The sequence below is a fragment of the Myxocyprinus asiaticus genome, chromosome 35 (genome assembly GCF_019703515.2).
Source record: "Myxocyprinus asiaticus isolate MX2 ecotype Aquarium Trade chromosome 35, UBuf_Myxa_2, whole genome shotgun sequence".
NCBI classification, from domain to species: Eukaryota; Metazoa; Chordata; class Actinopteri; order Cypriniformes; family Catostomidae; genus Myxocyprinus; species Myxocyprinus asiaticus.
Window position 1 is genome coordinate 24,306,728 of NC_059378.1, and position 19,276 is coordinate 24,326,003.

The following is a 19,276-nucleotide window of genomic DNA, read 5'->3' on the forward strand; positions in this document are numbered from 1 at the left end:
GAGCAAGTTTTCTTGCAGTAAAATTACATTTCATCTTAATGATGCCAGCTCAAATAGAGGGCAGGGGTGTGTGTATCACCTGAGTCTCTGGTAGAACACTCTTCTCCTGACAACCACGAGAGCTCTGGGCCTCCTGTAGCTCTTTCTCTAGCTGCTCCAACCGAGCAACACGGATCTGAACGCAGAAACACATATGCTGGTTATTGATCAGACTGAAAACAACTGTCTCATGCTTTGATGCTGACACTTTAAAAGAGCAAGATATCAGATGCCACTGTAAATCCTATAAATTCCTGTAGCTCAACTGGTAGAGCTTAGTGCTAACAATGGTGAGATCATAGGTTAGATTCCCAGGGAACATAATTTTTTTTCTTACTTAAGTGCACTGTATGCCAAATGTAAATGTTTATACTGAAAAGACCAACTTAGACCAGCATGACTTTATGGGCTTGTTTAGTGCTGGTCTAGCCAGTGGACCAGCAAAGTCTTTATGTTCACCAGCTTTTGAAGCTGGTTAACCAGCATGGTCTTTCTGATGAAGCTGGTTGACTAAGGAAGTCTTGCTTGTTAAGCTAATTAAGAAGCCTTGTTGGGGACACCAGCATCCAAAATCAACTGTGCTGGATGTTTGAGCACCAGTACTGTAATTTACATAAAGTGCTTTAAGCGTGGCGCATTTGTGACTGACACGTGACACTTAAGCTGGATTTACAGCTGGATCTTGGTTGATGAAACATGTTGCATTAAATCTCCAATCTGCTCTTACTTGTGTTCTCTGAACCATCTCATCACTGGTGCCGAAACGTTCCTCCATCACGGAACGCAGTTGCTGGGCTTCAAACTCTAGCTGCTGACGAATGAAATCCACCTGCATAGAGAACTGTGATGCACAGAATAAGTTGGACTTATAAATTTTTACTGCATGCACACAATTCTTTTATCTATTCAAAGCAATGTACAGACATCTCTCTGTAAGAGAGATGTGAGAGACTTGCAGATTAAACAAACCCAACAAAAACTTGAATTATCAATAATTTTTACAAACAAAATACAATTATTTATTAGATACAGATTTGTTGTATTTGAATGTTAAGACCCAAAAGCAACTTACAATGATGGCAGAGTTAGTCTAACAGGAATCGTTTATCCAAAAATTAAAACTCTGTCATTATTTAAAAAAAAGACTTACTTTCAACCATGAAACACAAAAGGAGAAGTTCATTTTTGCTAACGTACTTGAATGAGAATTGAGGGCTCAGTAATTAACACCTTGAATTTCTGTTCCTCACACAAAGCATATGGATTCAGAAGACTTGGAATATAGCATACAAGTCGTATGGACTACAATTTATGATATATTTATGGTGCTTTTTTTGTTTAATTTATATAGCATTTTTCCCAAGCACAAAGCATCTTTTTAGAGCTTGACAGCCCCTGGTCACTAAATACTGTCACTATAAGGAGCAGCGCGACCATTCTTCCAATCATCTCCTTTTGTGTTCCATGGAAGAAAGAAAATCATGTGGGTTTAAAATGACATGGGGGTGAGTAAAGGATGACATCATGTTTTGTATGGGTTGAACTACTCCTTTAACCTCTTCAACTCTGCAGAACTGACGGTGGGTCCATAAGGGGGACGCTATGTCACGAAAATGTTTACACTTAAAATATTCAAGTCTCCGAATACATAAGTCAATCATATGTGGTATCGTTTGAAAGCTTAGAATCTGTTACATAAAATAACAAAATAAGGTCTGAAAACATTCTCTTCGCAAATCAGCGCCACCTAGAGGTAATGTGGTAGAAATATGAATATGAATATAAAAGTCTTTCAAACAGCACTTAAACAGACACATCATATATCAAATGAAAGCTCTCATGCTCAGGAATGTGACTGTACAGTTTGTTGAACTAATACCAATAGTTTGAAAAATGTTCAAAAGAATCACAAAGTGAACTACAATTTCTGTAAGACATCAAATACAAATGTCTATTTTATGAGCCAATTACTGCTGCTGTAAGCCTCAAATAGCTAAAAACTTTATATCTACGTTTACCATAGGCAGTTTTCTAAAAAATTAATGATTTTTTTTTTTTTTAACTTGTCTGTGAGCTTGCTTGTGTGAATAAACCAAAGTTACTATGTATCTTTTATGTCCAGAACAAAATATACGGTTCAGCAGGCAAAGCTGCTGAACAAATCATGGGGAATATATGTTATAGATGATTTTATCATACTATTGATGATAAAATGTTATACATCTTCGCAAAGGGGATGATCTCAGCTTTCTAATGATAGATTGAGCTTCTAGTCCACTAGGAGGCCGAAATATTCGGTGAAACAATGGGGGTGGTGCATGAACTGAAAATTAGACTGAAGTCTATGGACGAGCACATCTGTGAGGGCTAAAATGCATGTGAGTGTGATAAATTGCAGGCTACAGCCCAAAAATGCCCCAGAATTGAAGAGATATATTAGCTGATATTTTTAACTAGACATGGGCATTACCAGACTGAAAAAAATCTGATCTAGATTTAAGACAATCTGTGGTCATTAGTTGCAAACCAGGTGACCTCATTTTTGGCTACAGATGCGCACAGTCCAGTCAGTAGAGGATGCTGAAGCTCCTTACCGTATCAAGCCGTGGCAGTTCAGCCAGTCTCTTAGACAAATCCTGCAGTTGTGAGTAATACCATCGCTGCTCTCTCTCCTCTTTCTCTGTTTCTCTAAGCAACATGGCCCTGCAACTCACATAAACACAGACACACTCCTGAAACCTGAAATTACTGTACTCCAGTCTATATGCACAAATGCTCAAAACTCAGGTCCCTCAAATAGCTAAGCACTAGGGATGTCATAAAATATTGATATATTGATTATTGATCAGCACATTATTTTATCGATATATTTTTGAGGCATCGATATTTAAAAATTAGCCGACATTTAAATTAGAAGCCCAATTCGCATGCTTTCCGATTCACTCAGTTGGCAGTTTAACAGTCTGGCGTAATAGCGTTGGGAGACCACAAGAGGGTGATATAACATGTATCTCTCTCTCTCACACACACAGGACAAGCTGATGCAGTGCAGGAGATAGCAGTCCAAAGCAATGAATGTTTTTGTACTTCTTCAAGAATGAACAAAGTGGGAGTCATGTGACGCCATGCAAGGATCGGACGTGTGAATGGCGAGCTCTGCACTCTTTGCTAGTTTTAACACTTTTAATGACATAAACCGATGTGATTCGATACACTGTTCCATAACTGTTCTAGGAGGACAATATGTCAAAGAATTAAAAATCCTCAGGCTCTGATGGGGCCTGGGTAGCTCAGCAAACAAAGACACTGACTATCACCCCTGGAGTCATGAGTTCGAATCCAGGGCATGCTGACTGACTCCAGGCAGGTCTCTTAAGCAACCAAATCTTTGTGCTTATTCCACCTATTGGCTGGAGTTTGTTTTGTGGAGTATTTCTTGCAAAGTCATTGGAGTAAGTCATTTGCTTGCACTCATGTTGCAGCTGAGTGGACCAGCTCAGTGAAAATTCACTTGACTGTTTGAGAAATCTGTGCGCTTTTTTTGTGCTGGTTCCGCCAAGCGGCTGGAGTTTACTTTGTAGTGTCACACCTTCAGGATAGTTTTATGGATGAATCCACATGCTCTTTGTGATTATTCTGCCTATTGGCTGGAGTTTGTTTTATAGATTATCTTTTGCTGTGTAATTCTGTCCCAAATTTTTTTTTTATAGAAACACAGAACACTTAAGTTTTTCGCAGGGGCTCTTGTAGGCGTGCATGGACTGTTTGAGTTTGGAGGGATGGACGCAAGTTGGCGCTGTCATGCATGGGGTTAATACACCTATTTTTGGGCAGTTTCTCCCATTCTGCTTTGCAGGACCTCTCAAGCTCCATCAGGTTGGATGGGGAGCGTTGGCACACAGCCATTTTCAGATCTCTCCAGAGATGTTCAATCGGGTTCAAGTCTGGGCTCTGGCTGGGTCACTCAAGGACATTCACAGAGTTGTCCCGGAGCCACTCCTTTGTTATCTTGGCTGTGTGCTTAGGGTCGTTGTCCTGTTGAAAGATGAACCTTCGCCCCAGTCTGAGGTCCAGAGCGCTCTGGAGCAGGTTTTCATCAAGGATGTCTCTGTACATTGCTGCATTCATCTTTCCCTCGATCCTGACTAGTATCCCAGTTCCTGCCGCTGAAAAACATCCCCACAGCATTATGCTGCCACCACCATGCTTCACTGTAGGGATGGTATTGGCCAGGTGATGAGCGGTGCCTGGTTTCCTCCAGACATAACACTTGCCATTCAGGCCAAAGAGTTCAATCTTTGTTTCTCATGGTCTCATGGTCTATGATTGGGAAGGTTAATGTTATTAAAATTAATTGTATTCCAAAATTCAACTACCTGCTACAGTCTCTCCCTATAGATGTCCCCCTCTCTTATTTCAAGTAATTTGATAGCATAGCGAAGTCCTTCATTTGGAATGGTAAACGTCCCAGATTACATTTCAGTACGTTGCATAGGCCGATTGACAAAGGTGGGCTAGGCCTAACCAAAATATTGTTTTATTATTATGCATTCGGTCTTACACATTTGGCTCATTGGTCGCTTCCACCTGAGAGAGCCCCTCCCTGGTTTTGTATTGAACAGGAAGTTCTTTTCTCTATTTCACCATTGCAAAGTCTTTCTATCAAACTAACCGGAGAAGATAAGTTACACCCCGTTATCTCGCATTTGCACACGGTATGGAAAAATGTGTCCAGAGTTTTAATTTGGACATTTATTTAAATGTTGCTTCGAGCATATGGCTGAACCCAAAGTTATGTATTAATAAATCCCCTTTCTGCTGGACAGAGTGGATTGTGAAGGAGGTTAATACGCTCGGTGACCTATATGAGAGTGTTGAGTTTCTTTGAAAATATGGTTCAACATTTTGGGATTCCCAGGTCTCAATTCTTTAGGTATTTACAGCTGCGCCACCTGCTTTGTTCTATTTTTGGGAGTAGCATACACCCCCCTAAAGTGGCAGATACTCTGGGAGTGGTGATTACTGCTTTTGGCAAAGGTCATGAGACATCAGTGTATTACTCCCTGCTAGTTCAGAGTCTGGGGGACGGAGCTTCAACTTATGGGAGAAAGATTTAAACTTGGTATTGGAGGAGGGTGTGTGGGCTAGGATTCTAAAAAACATCAAGTCTACATCTAGAGATGCAAGGGTGTGCCTTATGCAATTTAAGATTTTACATAGATTCTATTGGACCCCTCTAGATTGTACAGGCTTGGTCTTAAAGACATACCCACCTGCTGGCGATGCCAATCAGAAGATGGGAACACAACCCATGTTTTTTGGTGGTGTGTTAAGATCCAAGAATTTTGGTTGAGGGTTTAGAGTTTTATGTGTGACGTATTGGGCACTCAAATTTCATTTTGCCCCAGACTCTGTATTTTAGGCGATGGGGCAGTCATTAATACAGGGGATGAGTACATAAAAAATTGGGTCCTAGCCAGTGTTATGATCAGCAGACAGGTCATCCTTATGGGATGGAAGTCGACTGGAGCACCCTCATTTCAGGAGTGGTGCACAGAGATGGGCAGGGTGGCAACATTTGAGGAGGTGTCGTATAGAAGGCTAGGCAACCGGGAGTTGTTTGATAAAAAGTGGGGCAGCTATTTGGCCTTTTTGGAGGGCTCTCGGGGAGGGGCAGTGGAGAGGGACTTATAGTTTTAAATGTGTGTGTTTTTTATTATTATTATTATTATTTATAACATAAGATGTTTATCAAAAACATTTGTTTTAAAGATGGTTATTTATATCATAAGCTGTAGTGTGTCAATAGGTAATATACATTTTTGATTCCCAAACATTTCTTCTGCAAATAGATTAGAATAGAAGAACTTGTAGCCCTGCAACAAATGGCATGGCCCACAGAGACCCCCACTGAACATCGAGTCAGTCTGGGATTACATGAAAAGACAGAAGCAATTGAGACAGCCTAAATATATAGAAGAACTGTGGCGAATTTTACAAGAAGCTTGGAACATCCTATCTGCCAACAACCAAGAAAAACTGTGTCCAGGTGTCCCTAGGAGAATTGGTGCTGTTGTGAAGGCAAAGTTGGTCACACCAAATATTGATTTAGCTTTTTTTTTTTTTTACATTTACTAGACTTTGGATGTTGTTAATTGAAAAATGAAAACTAATTATGGCACTATTTTTGAAGAAATCAAAAATCACCTCTCTTTACAGAGATCCTCTAAGTGCTGCGCAGTCACATGGACATCTCCAGTGCCCTGATAAGGGTGCCCAGGGTGTACAGCTGCAGATGAGGACTGACGGGACGGCGGGCAGATGGGGCTCCTGGATCTGCCGATGCTGAGTCTCTCATCACCTTCCCCTACCTGACTAGCCATAGTCTCTGGAAATGCACACAGGTTGTGAGGCTTGTACTTGAGCTCATAGTAGTTGGTCAAGTCCATATGTAGCTCTGGAGAAACAAACAGATCCAGATCGAAGATTTCAGTTTAACTAGCTTTGCATTTCCTGAATGACAATACCAATTATTTCAAGGCAGCAAATTAATAGTGTAGAAGTTATTGGGGGATCAAAGGTAAAATTGTAAAAATTGTTAATTGAATAACTTGAAAAATATTGATAGACCATTAATCTGAGTAATATTTGTACGTTAGTTGTCAAATAAATTTTAAGTCAAATATTTTGTTCATTGAAAAAATGCACCATTAAATAACCTTTGAGCTGGTCCAGCACATCCGTTCTGCCTGAAGAGGCAAGAGTTCCGGCCTCCTGCTCCAGTTTGCTTTGCAGCTGCCTCAAAACCTCCTTTAACAGCAAAATAAACCAAAAAACACAAACAGGCGACAGTCAGTGTTTGCCAGTGGAGTCCAATTTAGTAAAAACAAACTCATACGTTTTAAAGAAAAAGGAGAAAAGCATCTCTTCTCATAGATGCTCCTCTCATGTCGAGGAAACAGATTGACCTCATCTTTCTAATGCTTGCATCAGCTCTATTCCAGACTGTTTGAGGAAAGAATTGACTGTCAGAATGAAAGCTTTAGCAGGGATTATGCTCAGCATCTGGGCATGTGGAATCATGGGATACCAAACATGACCCCCATGTATCACCTACTGTATAAGCTCATGAAATCACTCATTGCTGGTTTTGTTTAAATTGATGATTTTGTTTAATGGAATATTTTAACAAAAAATGAAAATTAATGGGGACTGGAGCTTTCAAGCTTAAAAAAGGAAACAAAAGCACCATAAAAAAAAGCACCAGTAGTCCATATCACTAAATAACTACAGGTGCATCTCAATAAATTAGAATGTCATGTTAAAGTTCATTTATTTCAGTAATTCAACTCAAATTGTGAAACTCGTGTATTAAATAAATTCAATGCACACAGATTGAAGTAGTTTAAGTCTTTGGTTCTTTTAATTGTGATGATTTTGGCTCACATTTAACAAAAACCCACCAATTCACTATCTCAAAAAATTAGAATATGGTGACATGCCAAACAGCTAATCAACTCAAAACACCTGCAAAGTTTTCCTGAGCCTTCAAAATGGTCTCTCAGTTTGGTTCACTAGGCTACACAATCATGGGGAAGACTGATCTGACAGTTGTCCAGAAGACAATCATTGACACCCTTCACAAGGAGGGTAAGCCACAAACATTCATTGCCAAAGAAGCTGGCTGTTCACAGAGTGCTGTATCCAAGAATGTTAACAGAAAGTTGAGTGGAAGGAAAAAGTGTGGAAGAAAAAGATGCACAACCAACCGAGAGAACCGCAGCCTTATGAGGATTGTCAAGCAAAATCGATTCAAGAATTTGGGTGAACTTCACAAGGAATGGACTGAGGCTGGGGTCAAGGCATCAAGAGCCACCACACACAGACGTGTCAAGGAATTTGGCTACAGTTGTCGTATTCCTCTTGTTAAGCCACTCCTGAACCACAGACAATGTCAGAGGCGTCTTACCTGGGCTAAGGAGAAGAAGAACTGGACTGTTGCCCAGTGGTCCAAAGTCCTCTTTTCAGATGAGAGCAAGTTTTGTATTTCATTTGGAAACCAAGGTCCTAGAGTCTGGAGGAAGGGTGGAGAAGCTCATAGCCCAAGTTGCTTGAAGTCCAGTGTTAAGTTTCCACAGTCTGTGATGATTTGGGGTGCAATGTCATCTGCTGGTGTTGGTCCATTGTGTTTTTTGAAAACCAAAGTCACTGCACCCATTTACCAAGAAATTTTGGAGCACTTCATGCTTCCTTCTGCTGACCAGCTTTTTAAAGATGCTGATTTCATTTTCCAGCAGGATTTGGCACCTGCCCACACTGCCAAAAGTTGGTTAAATGACCATGGTGTTGGTGTGCTTGACTGGCCAGCAAACTCACCAGACCTGAACCCCATAGAGAATCTGTGGGGTATTGTCAAGAGGAAAATGAGAAACAAGAGACCAAAAAATGCAGATAAGCTGAAGGCCACTGTCAAAGAAACCTGGGCTTCCATACTGCCTCAGCAGTGCCACAAACTGATCACCTCCATGCCATGCCGAATTGAGGCAGTAATTAAAGCAAAAGGAGCCCCTACCAAGTATTGAGTACATATACAGTAAATGAACATACTTTCCAGAAGGCCAACAATTCACTAAAAATGTTTTTTTTTATTGGTCTTATGATGTATTCTAATTTTTTGAGATAGTGAATTGGTGGGTTTTTGTTAAATGTGAGCCAAAATCATCACAATTTAAAGAACCAAAGACTTAAACTACTTCAGTCTGTGTGCATTGAATTTATTTAATACACGAGTTTCACAATTTGAGTTGAATGACTGAAATAAATGAACTTTTCCATGACATTCTAATTTACTGAGATGCACCTGTATATATTACAAGTAGGGCTGTCAATCAATTACAATTTTTAATTGAATAATAACATAATATGTAAATTAATCAAATGATTTGCAATTAATTGCATATAATGTATACATATTTGCTGAGAAAGGCACTCAAATAACAATTATTTAATATATAATGATTCAATAATTGTAAATAGTTATATTCAAATAATTATAAATATAATATACTGTATAATATAAATATAATTATTCTGATAGTTAAAATGCAATATGTGGCAGACGAGTAAAGCATTGATAAGACAATACAAAAAGTTGCCTTAGAAGGCAATATGTTGTTTATTTATATATCACTGAACATACAGAAAGATCATTTGCCAACAGTCCACAGCAATCCAAAAAAATCTAATAATTTCTGATTTTACGTCAGACGGATGCTTTTGGAGTCTCTCGCTTTAGTTGATTTTCGTCATAAACACAGCGTTTTAAGGGTGCTGTGTCAAGTTAAACGTAGTTTGAAACTTATAAAAACATATCTTGAGATCTCTAAATTCGGAATTGCACTCCATCCAGCTGTTTAAATGCCAGAACGCGTCCTCATCTTGTGCTGTCACTAGTGTCAAGCAAGCCTGAGTGTGGTTTGTTGTCTGAACAGCTGTGCATTGCCTAGTTTCACTTATTGCCCCCTGTTGAAAATAGGTGGTACTTCAAGCTTGAATTGCTCCTTTGGTAGAAATATTCCTTATTACGGTCCGAGGACAAGATTAATTGTGTTAATTTTTTAACCCGTTATTTTTTATATAATTAATCACACTGAAATAACGCATTAAATCAACAGCCCTAACTAATCACAAGTTTTCAGAAGCCACACCACTGGCCGACCCATGCGGGAGCCTGCTCTCAGCATTATGAGCCAATTATATTATGGTTAAATAAGCCTGTCTAGAGTGATTTTAGGCCACATCCACACCAATACGTTTTAGTTTGAAAAATTTTCTCTACGTTTTGGCCTTCCGTCCACACTTAATCTTTGTTTTTGAAAACGCTCTTCCAAGTAGATACATTTTATAACACTGTCTTCATGTTGTAGTGTGGACAGGGACAACTGAAATATCTGAAAACGATAACGTAATTGATGTCATGTGACGCAGTCATGTGATCCATTCAACCCTAAACAATCAAGATAGCGGCCCATTGTTGTGCCCACTACCCACTTTGATAGTGTTGTTAAAGATAAATGTTACTTTGTACAACCTTCACATTACATTCCTTCAAAGGCAACAGGAAGTTTAATTGCTGTCTGACAACGGAACACAAGAACAATTGCATTTCAGACCGAACAAGGTTACTGACACACAGAGGTAGCTTAAATGTATTTACACAGAATAACAATCACGGGAAACAATAGATGATACGCTCAAATGTTGATTATTAATTTCTGTGAAGAGTGAACCAATGTGAAGCTTTGTGTGATGAACAGATCGAAATTTAAGTTGTTATTCACTTAATATCTTGACATTCGCCCTTGCTCTCCATTGCACGTTTGCATTGTGATGACCAATTCTTGAATAAATCAAATGAGTATCAAATGAGTCAGATCTTTTCAATGAATCAGTTTATCTGGTTCAAAAATCCAGAAATGTTAAATTTGACAAATGAAAATAAAATAAAATAAATAAAAACAACAACTAGCAGCAACAAAATGTCTTCTGTTTTTCCATGGAAGAAAGACAAAGGGTTTGATAAGTGTTGGAATGAGATGAGGGTGAGATTTTTCAACATATTTCTTTAAAGGTAGGGTTAGCAGTTGGTTAGCAGTATAGTGGATATGTCCAAAAACATGGATTGACTAAAACAGAATTTTTATATATGTTGCATATCTTTTTAGCTTTAATTTTATCTGATTTTTTATATAATGTTGAAATTGTAAACAAATATTGTTTAAACATTCATTACTATTGTGCCAAATGAAAGCAGTGGTCACCTCTAGACTAAACTAAAACTGATAGAACAAAGCAGTCAGTTCCTAATGAGCTCTTACTCCCTACAGGATTAATGTCTCTAAGCACAGTTAAATTGACAAAACAGTCTGGAATCTGCAGTATTAACCTAATAACAAATGTAAGACCTTTTCGATTATTTTTTCTTCATCTGATGGGTTTCTACCTCATCTTCATCTGATTTATTTGATTTGTTGTTGAGTTTTCAAAAGCAGAATAATTGAATTTTTAAAATAATGCAGAATGTGACTGCAGGGGCATCGGAACGTGGGTAATGGTGGACCTGATTAACAGGGGCCCACACTGGAGGGGGGCCCACAGAAATGTTACATTGATATTCCATTATATTATCATTTGTTACATACATACAGTAATAACATGTTATTGTTTGGAATAAAAGGTGGCAAGAGTCAGTTTTCCACCTGTAAAAATGTCTCCTAATGTTTTGTCTCCTCCCATGTTAGCGACCCCCACCCACCCTCAACAAAAGCGAAAGTGGTCTGGTCCATCAGCCAGCACGCGGTCCAAACTGTGTACACGTCTTGATGTACATAGCTTCAGACTGTTAATGTATCTACAGAAATGAATCCAAAGTTGGACATTAAAAAGAAAAAGGAGTGGAGAATAAGCAGGAGTAAGCAGTAATATCCATGAAAACATGGTCCAAAATGAACACATATTGCATGTGCCACATGCAAGAAAAAATTGCTTTTGGTGATATTCACCAGGTGGTGGGTAACACTATTAGCAACTGCATCATTACATGTTTTTTATTAAACAGTGAACAACAATCAGATGCTTGCTCAATAAAGTGATGTGCACAATTCAAATCAAACTGTCAACAGCCGCTACGCATCTACTGTATAAACATATTTTACTTAAGTGCAAAATTTACCATCAGATGACCATCTATGATGCCTAAATGTTATTTTTCTCCAGAACTCAATGGGATACATGTGACATTTTCCTCACATTAAGCCACTAAAAGAATATGCGAGGAACAAAATCAACGGTAGTTGCACTCAGATGCTGTTATCTATTTAAAGACACAGTACCGATTTAGCATGTGTTCTGAGTATCGATGTTAATCATTGTAAATAGAACAATCTATGCATGTAAACAATAAACATGTAACAAATATATGTATGCAAAATAATAATGCAGTTTCAAGACATTTATTGATGGACTATAATGAGTTTGACCATTTTTCAAAAGCTAAAATGTGACCAATATAATGAAAAACGGACTAAATATAAAATGGAATCTGGAAAACTGTAACAATACCCAGCCCTAATTTTAAGTTAATTTTGGACCCTGTGCAAATATCAGTTGGCAAGTTAAGACTTTCTAAAACTACCTGAGAGCAGAAATGTCTCAGGATAGACTGATAACCTGGCACTCTTCTCATTTCAGAAATGTTACAGTGACTTTGTCAACAAGAAAACTCATACATTTATACATGTACAGTTTATTTTGTTTTTTTGTTTTTTAAATTTTTTTAAATAATGTATTGCTTTATTCAAATAATATTTGTGTTTGAAAATAAAAAGATGTGAATTACTTATGAATTGGCACTGTTAAATATCCATCTAAAATATTTATACTGGATATTATCCCCACCACAAACCTATATTGTTAACGGGGCCCTAAAACAGTTCTGTACCCTGGGCCCAAAATTTGGTGCTACGCCCCTGTGTGACTGGAAGAAGACACACCCTCTTTACTGGAAACTGAACCAACATCAAGCTCATATGACACATACAGTAAAACATTCTGCAATTCAAGACTCAGGGTCAATTATGATAAATTACCTCCGTGGTCTAATGGTTTCCTTCCTAACTCAACTTAGAGCAGACAAACGCAGTAGGCAACCAATGCAATGGGCAACAATATGGAGCTTGGCTGTGATTTAAAATGCGCTCAGGCATTATTCAGGGCTGGGCAGTCACCATTAGAGTCTCCAGACATTTTGCAAAAAGTGGGTCATGACTAAGGCAAATGCATGCAATTGCGACTACACTGCACATTGTTCAACATACACTGAACAGACAAAATAAAAAATAAAAAAATGAATTTAAGTCAAAATTTAGTCAATGTTTCCAATGTGCTTTTCTAGAGTTACAAAAAATGTCTTAAAAGTATCATATCACAAAAAATCAAATGTTCCTTGGCCCACAATGAAAACATGCAAAGAGGCTGTTATCGAAGAATGTGGCGATTAAGCCAGGACTACATGTAATAAACTGTTGTCTACTGTTACTGGGAATTAACTAGTTTGTCAGAACAATGGAAGACAGGGGGATAATCCAGTCCAACCAGCAGGATCAAACTTCTAGTATTTCGTTTAATGACTATGTGATGATCTGAGCTTATCTCACCTTCATGTCAGAGGTCTCGTTCTCCAGCTTGGACAGGTGGTGTGAGTTGTCTTGGAGCTCACGTCGCAGGTGAGAGTTCTCCTTCCGGAGATCCTCCACCTGACGCACCAGCTGGTCATAGGAGGCCGTTGAGTACGACATCATCACACGATGGGATCCCTGAGAAGGTCAGAGGGCAAAGGTCAGACTCAGAGTTCAGTGCAATCACAATCTCAGATGGGTGGTGTGCACAAAACACACTGGAATCCACAGATCTCAGTTCCACAGAACCCTGCTGGAAAAACCAAATAATACCAGCTTAAGGTGGTCAAGCTGGTTTTTAAAACATGGCAACTAAACATGGAAACTAGTGTTTTTGCTGGTCCATGCTTGCCTACAGCTCTACAATGTAAAGAATATAAAAAATCCTGTATACTTTTGTAGCTTGCCAATCTTTATTCATTAGCAACTTTTCAGTGAAAGATCTTCAGGCATTTTAAAGAAAATGTATGATTATTTTCAAAGTATAAACTGGCCAATCAGATCCTTTTAGGTGTTTTGGACCGTCAATGGCATAGAAGAAGATGACAATCAAACATGCAAAACCAGATGTGAAAACTGATTAAGTTCCTCTTCATGGAATTGCAAAGAACAAAAATTAAACAAAACATTTTATACAACAAATGAGAAATTTTAAATACAAATGTGATCTCCAAAGGATGTTCAGTGTGATGCTATAAGAAGTACAGTGGTTACATTTCTGTTGTGGTGGGATTTGTGAATGTAGACAATTTTGTCATTGCGTGACATATTTTCCGATCTGTATCTTTTTTTCTGTTTTTTTTTTTCTTTTCTTTTTTTTTCACTTTGGAGATCACATCTGTATTTAAATTTCTCCTTTTTAGTATATAAAGATATTTCAGTTTCTTTCTTGGTATTCACATCTGGGATTTTTAAATTGTTATTTTTTTGTTTTCACATGTGGCTTTACGTGTTTGGTTGTCACTTTTGATGCTATTGGCTGTTCAACACAATTAAAAATAATCTGATTGCCCATTTTTCATACTTTAAATATGCCAGTTGATCATGTGCCATTTTTTAAGATGTCTAAATAAGATTTTTGAAGGGAAACTTGCAATTAAATAAAGATTTGCAAGCTACCAGCTAGTGTGCAAGAGTTTATCAATTTTTCCATTATATTGACGGTATCCTCCACACTTGTTCATGACCACTCAGGTGTGCAAGTGGCGTTTATTTGTTAGTCTACCAGCTTAAAGGGATAGTTCATACAAAAATGAAAATTCTCTCATCATTTTCTCCCCCTCATTCCATCCCAGATGTGTATGACTTTCTTTATTCTGCAGAACACAAAGTTTTTTATAAGAAACCCTCAGCTCTGTAGGTCCATATACTGCAGATGAATGGTTGGTTATCAAAATTTAATACAAAAACTAAAAAATATCAAAACAACAGCAGCATAAAATAATCCATTTGACTCCAGTGGTTTAAGCCATATCTTCTGAAATTTTCCAGTTGGTTTTGAGTAAGAACAGACCAAAATGTAACTCCTTTTTCACTGTACATCTTGCCATTGCAGTCTCTAGGCGCGGTACACTCAAGCTCAGTTACACTTCTTAGTGCGTGGAACATGCGCAGAGTGCTAGATGTGGCTATGAAGTGCAATCAAGCTTAAAATCATGATCGCCAAGGAGACTGCTGATGTCAAGATTCTCATCCCAAAGAGAATGGTCTGTTCCCACCCAAAACTGATTAGAACACTTCAGAAAATATGGATTAAACGGATTACCTTTAATCTGTTCTGCAGATGAAAAAAAAAAAGACATACACACATCTGGGACAGCATGAGTGTGAGTAAATGATAAGAGAATTTTCTTTTGGGTGAACTATTCTTTTAACCAAGATGGTCTACCAGGTCAAATCCAGCTCCAACATCTCCAGACCAGCTGATCAACAATGAAGACCTGCTTAATGACACCATAAATGACTTGGACCAGCTAGAAAGTTGAAACCATGTAAAACCAGCTACTACATTCAAATGGTTAAAGCTACATTTCAGAGAATATATTTGCCCTTTATACAAATAAATACAAATAATAAGAAAGAAGGAAATATGAATTTAGCACCACTGTGTGTTGTACTATCCTCCAGCTTCCTTTCCCTTCACCCAAACACTGCAGGACTGTAAATAAATTGACCATAGTCAAAACTCCTCTCTAAATTGCTGGGTGTGTGCTGTAAACACACAAGAACTCTCAGGAACATTTCATACTGCTGGCAGCAGATGGCACAAAGGTGAATTAATGATCTGTCAAATTCAGTTTATTTCATTTTTCATGAATGTTTACACTTGGGCAAGCCTGAATGCACTTCCTGTGGGGCCATTCAGATTGGCTACTGTACAAGAGAATGCTCACACAAATCCTGACAGGGCAAGTGAGCATTAGTAACACTGGACCCTGCGATACATACACCATTTAGTTTTTTATTCTAGACAGGGCAACTCTGCTTTTTCCCATAAAATGTAAGTGAACGGTGACTGAGGCATCTCTTTTTGTGTTTCATGGAAGAAAGAGAGTCATATGAGTTTGGAAGAATATATGATGGTGACAAAATTATGGCAGAAATTTTGGATGGGTTTGTGCACAAGTCTGGATCAAGCCATCTGTCTGTACAAGCAGAGCCTCCTTGCAGACAGATAAGACAGGTTTGCATTATTCACTGCTGTGTTAATTCTCTGTGTGACTGCTGACAGCAGCTTCTCTCTCTCTCTCTCTCTCTCTCTCTCGCTGACCATCCCCCCACACTATAGTCTGGATCAGGAACATATCAAACATTCTTATTTCCCTCTCTCTCTCTCTCGCTCTCTCTCTCTCTCTCTCGCTTGCTCCCTCATTTTCCACCCTTATCTACTCGCACAGCCTTGCTTTTGTTCCACTTTTTCTCAAATAATAACACACATGGACCCTGAGCACTGCTATATTATATGATGTTTGCTCATGCCTGCAGCTGAGATCTAGAGTACTGAGAAAGAACCTGGATGTCTGCATTGTTCTCTGTGAATTGCTCTCTTCAAAGAGTGCTGGGGGATGGTGAGGCTTTAAGCTCAAAGTATATTTCACTCAGACGCGAAACACAAATCTCGTCATCAGCAGAGTGCTCGAGCACTAAATGCATGCAGCCAGATTATTCTAACCATGCGTACTCTGAATGCACAGTATGTGAATGTGCCTGGAATTTTTGCACTAATTAGTGGCCCCACAAGGTGGCAACACTCACAGTTGAGCTGTTGCTGTCAAGTAGAAGTGCTAGAAGAAGATGTAAAGGCCAGTAAACAACAGGAGATGAAGCTGGAAACAGTGGATGTGCATGCCAAGACTGCATGTGTGAGGAGGTCAGGAGATACCACCATTTTTATGACTGGAGTCTGAAGGAATATAAAGACATCTTCATGGGTCTAAACTCTTGAAGAGAAATAATCCAGTATCTCATAGCTGTTGTAGCATGCGCGTGCCAACCACTTGTGCATGTGCTCACAGTCAAATTAAGTATACTTTGAAAGGTTAGACTGTAAGCAGACTTAAGTTTACTTTGGGCTTTAGCCTTAGACATTTGAACTGTCCCTTTAAAGCTAGTATATTTTATAGTGCAGCGTCCCAATACCAGCGTGATTATATAGCTCAAACCTCAATCTGATGCTGATAATAGCACTACAGATGCAAGCTGCTAGAAAGACAATACAGCTTAACACACCTTAAAAAAGCCCAACACAATGTAACACCCTAACACAGCCCAGCACAGCTTAAAATACTCTAATATAGCCCATACGGTTGCCGTGAAGTGCAAAACAAAACAACAAATCTAAAAACTCAACGGCAAATCCAAAGACAAAATAACAATTCAGAAACACATTAGCAAATCTGAAAACACAACAGCAAATCAGAAAACACCACAGCAATTCAGTCAAAACGGAAAGGGTAGGTACCAATAGCTTCTCACTTGATTGGCTGTGTGGAGAATACCTCCTTTCCTCAGGACTGGTTCCCTGCCCTCAAAATGCTCAATTACTGAAACTTGTGAATTGTGTATTATAATAATAATAATAAACTATGTAAGTTAGTCATTCACACCACTGGCAGCCTGTTACAACCTAATAAAAATTACATCTTGATGAATTTTAGTGGTGTTTTTTGTAAAATAATTGAATACTGAATCCATATAATTACTGTAGATATACTTGGAAAATCCATCCATTGGCAGCAACCAGAACCTTTATAATTAAGATTTTTTATTTTTATTTAAACAACAGTGTTTGATAAGTTAGAACATGCAAATTGAATGAACACTTGGATGCCACCAACGTTTTAGCGCAGGTTGTAAACTTTAAGACGGTCCCTTATGCACCAGATGAACCATGAGACCATAGATGAACATCGTAACTAAAACTAACTTTTCCTGCTTGCTGTTTTCACTCTATGTGTTATAAAGTTTTTCCTGAGAGAGAAAACACTCCAAATGATTTAGTTTTTCAGTCAGTGACCTTTTGCCATGGATTTTGATATAATCATTGAACCAATCCTGAGGAAAGGACTAGGTCTCATTCACACAGCCAATCAGGTGAGAAGCTATGGTACCTACCCTTTCCATTTCAACTGAATTGCTGTTGTATTTTCTGATTTACTGTTTTGTTTTTGGATTTGCCATATTTGTTTTGTTTTGCACTTCACGGCCACCGTACAATCACATCTTAACACATCCTAAAACAGCTTAACACATCTTAGCACACCCTAACACAGGCCAGTGTAACAAACACAGCCTAACACATCTTAGTGCTGTCCAACACTTACTAGTCTAGAAGACAACACAGAGGCCCCATTTACACCTTGCACTAACATGGATTTCATATCCAGATAATATCTGGATATTCTTTAAATGGATTGCATTTACACCTTGCAGTCAAATGTGTCTCCACTGTAATCAGATAGAGATTTGATCAAAATTACCCGTGCAAAAAGGAAAACGCTACTTATGTATTACAATAGAGGCTGTGGTAACTGAAAATTCTTTGTCTTTTAACAAATTTTCAAATACACTATTCTATCATTTTAACAGTCATGTTTTTTCTTTCACTATTTTTTGGCAGCTGTCAAAGCTAAATTTCGGGTCGCTGACGCAAATGTAAAGATCTCGTACAATTAAAATTTAAGTTTTGCTGCTTTTAGTCCATATCTATTAGCTTTAAGGTCTTCTATACTCACTGAGAACTGTATTAGGAACACTATGGTCCTAATAAAGTGCCAGACTTATGCTGTTTTAGCCCATCCGCATCAAGGTTCAACCTGTTGTGTATTCTGAGATGCTATTCTGCTCACTACAACTGTACAGAGTGGTTATCTGAGTTACCATAGCCTTTCTGTCAGCTTGAACCAGTCTGGCCATTCTCCGTTGACCTCTCTCATCAACAAGGCGTTTCCGTCCACAGAACTGCCTCTCAGTGGATGTTTTTTGGAGACCAGGAGATCAGCAGATACAAAAATACTCAAACCAACCTGTCTGCTACCGACAATCATGCCACAGACGAAATCACTGAGATCAAATTTTTTCCCCATTCTGATGGTTTATGTGAACATTAACTGAAGCTCCTGACCCGTATCTGAATGATTTTATGCATTGCACTGCTGCCACATGATTGGCTGATTAGATAATCACAAGAATAAGTAGGTGTACAGGTGTTCCTTATAAAGTGCTCAGTGACTGTATCTGCTAGTGTAGTTCTAAACGTTGACAAAATTTGTTTTCAGAAGATATAAGCATTTAAAATCTCTTCTGGCTAAAAAGTCTCAGAAACATCTGTGATGTCACATAGAGGTTCAGAAACCTTGTCCATTCAGAAATCACTTCTGAATGGGACGCGGCTACGTGGGAGCAGCACGTGAGGAAAGTTTCTCGAGTTTATTTATATAAATTGAGTTTTTTTTTGGGATGTACAGCTCGAGTTAGTGTTCTTTATTATTTATGTTTAGTGT

At 38.5% G+C, this 19,276-nt stretch overlaps 1 protein-coding gene across 1 annotated transcript in view; it reads right to left on the bottom strand.

The window, feature by feature from the left end:
- Positions 1-19,276, bottom strand: part of LOC127426437 (adenomatous polyposis coli protein 2-like) — a 46,988-nt gene that overhangs the window by 16,556 nt on the left and 11,156 nt on the right. The window contains exons 2-7 of the mRNA XM_051673245.1: positions 13,254-13,412; positions 6,759-6,849; positions 6,247-6,496; positions 2,634-2,742; positions 767-880; positions 80-175 (exon numbers count right to left, since the gene is read on the bottom strand). Coding sequence (XP_051529205.1) covers positions 80-175; positions 767-880; positions 2,634-2,742; positions 6,247-6,496; positions 6,759-6,849; positions 13,254-13,397 — 804 coding nt within the window. The 5' untranslated portion in view covers positions 13,398-13,412. The remainder of the gene's footprint in view (positions 1-79; positions 176-766; positions 881-2,633; positions 2,743-6,246; positions 6,497-6,758; positions 6,850-13,253; positions 13,413-19,276) is intronic.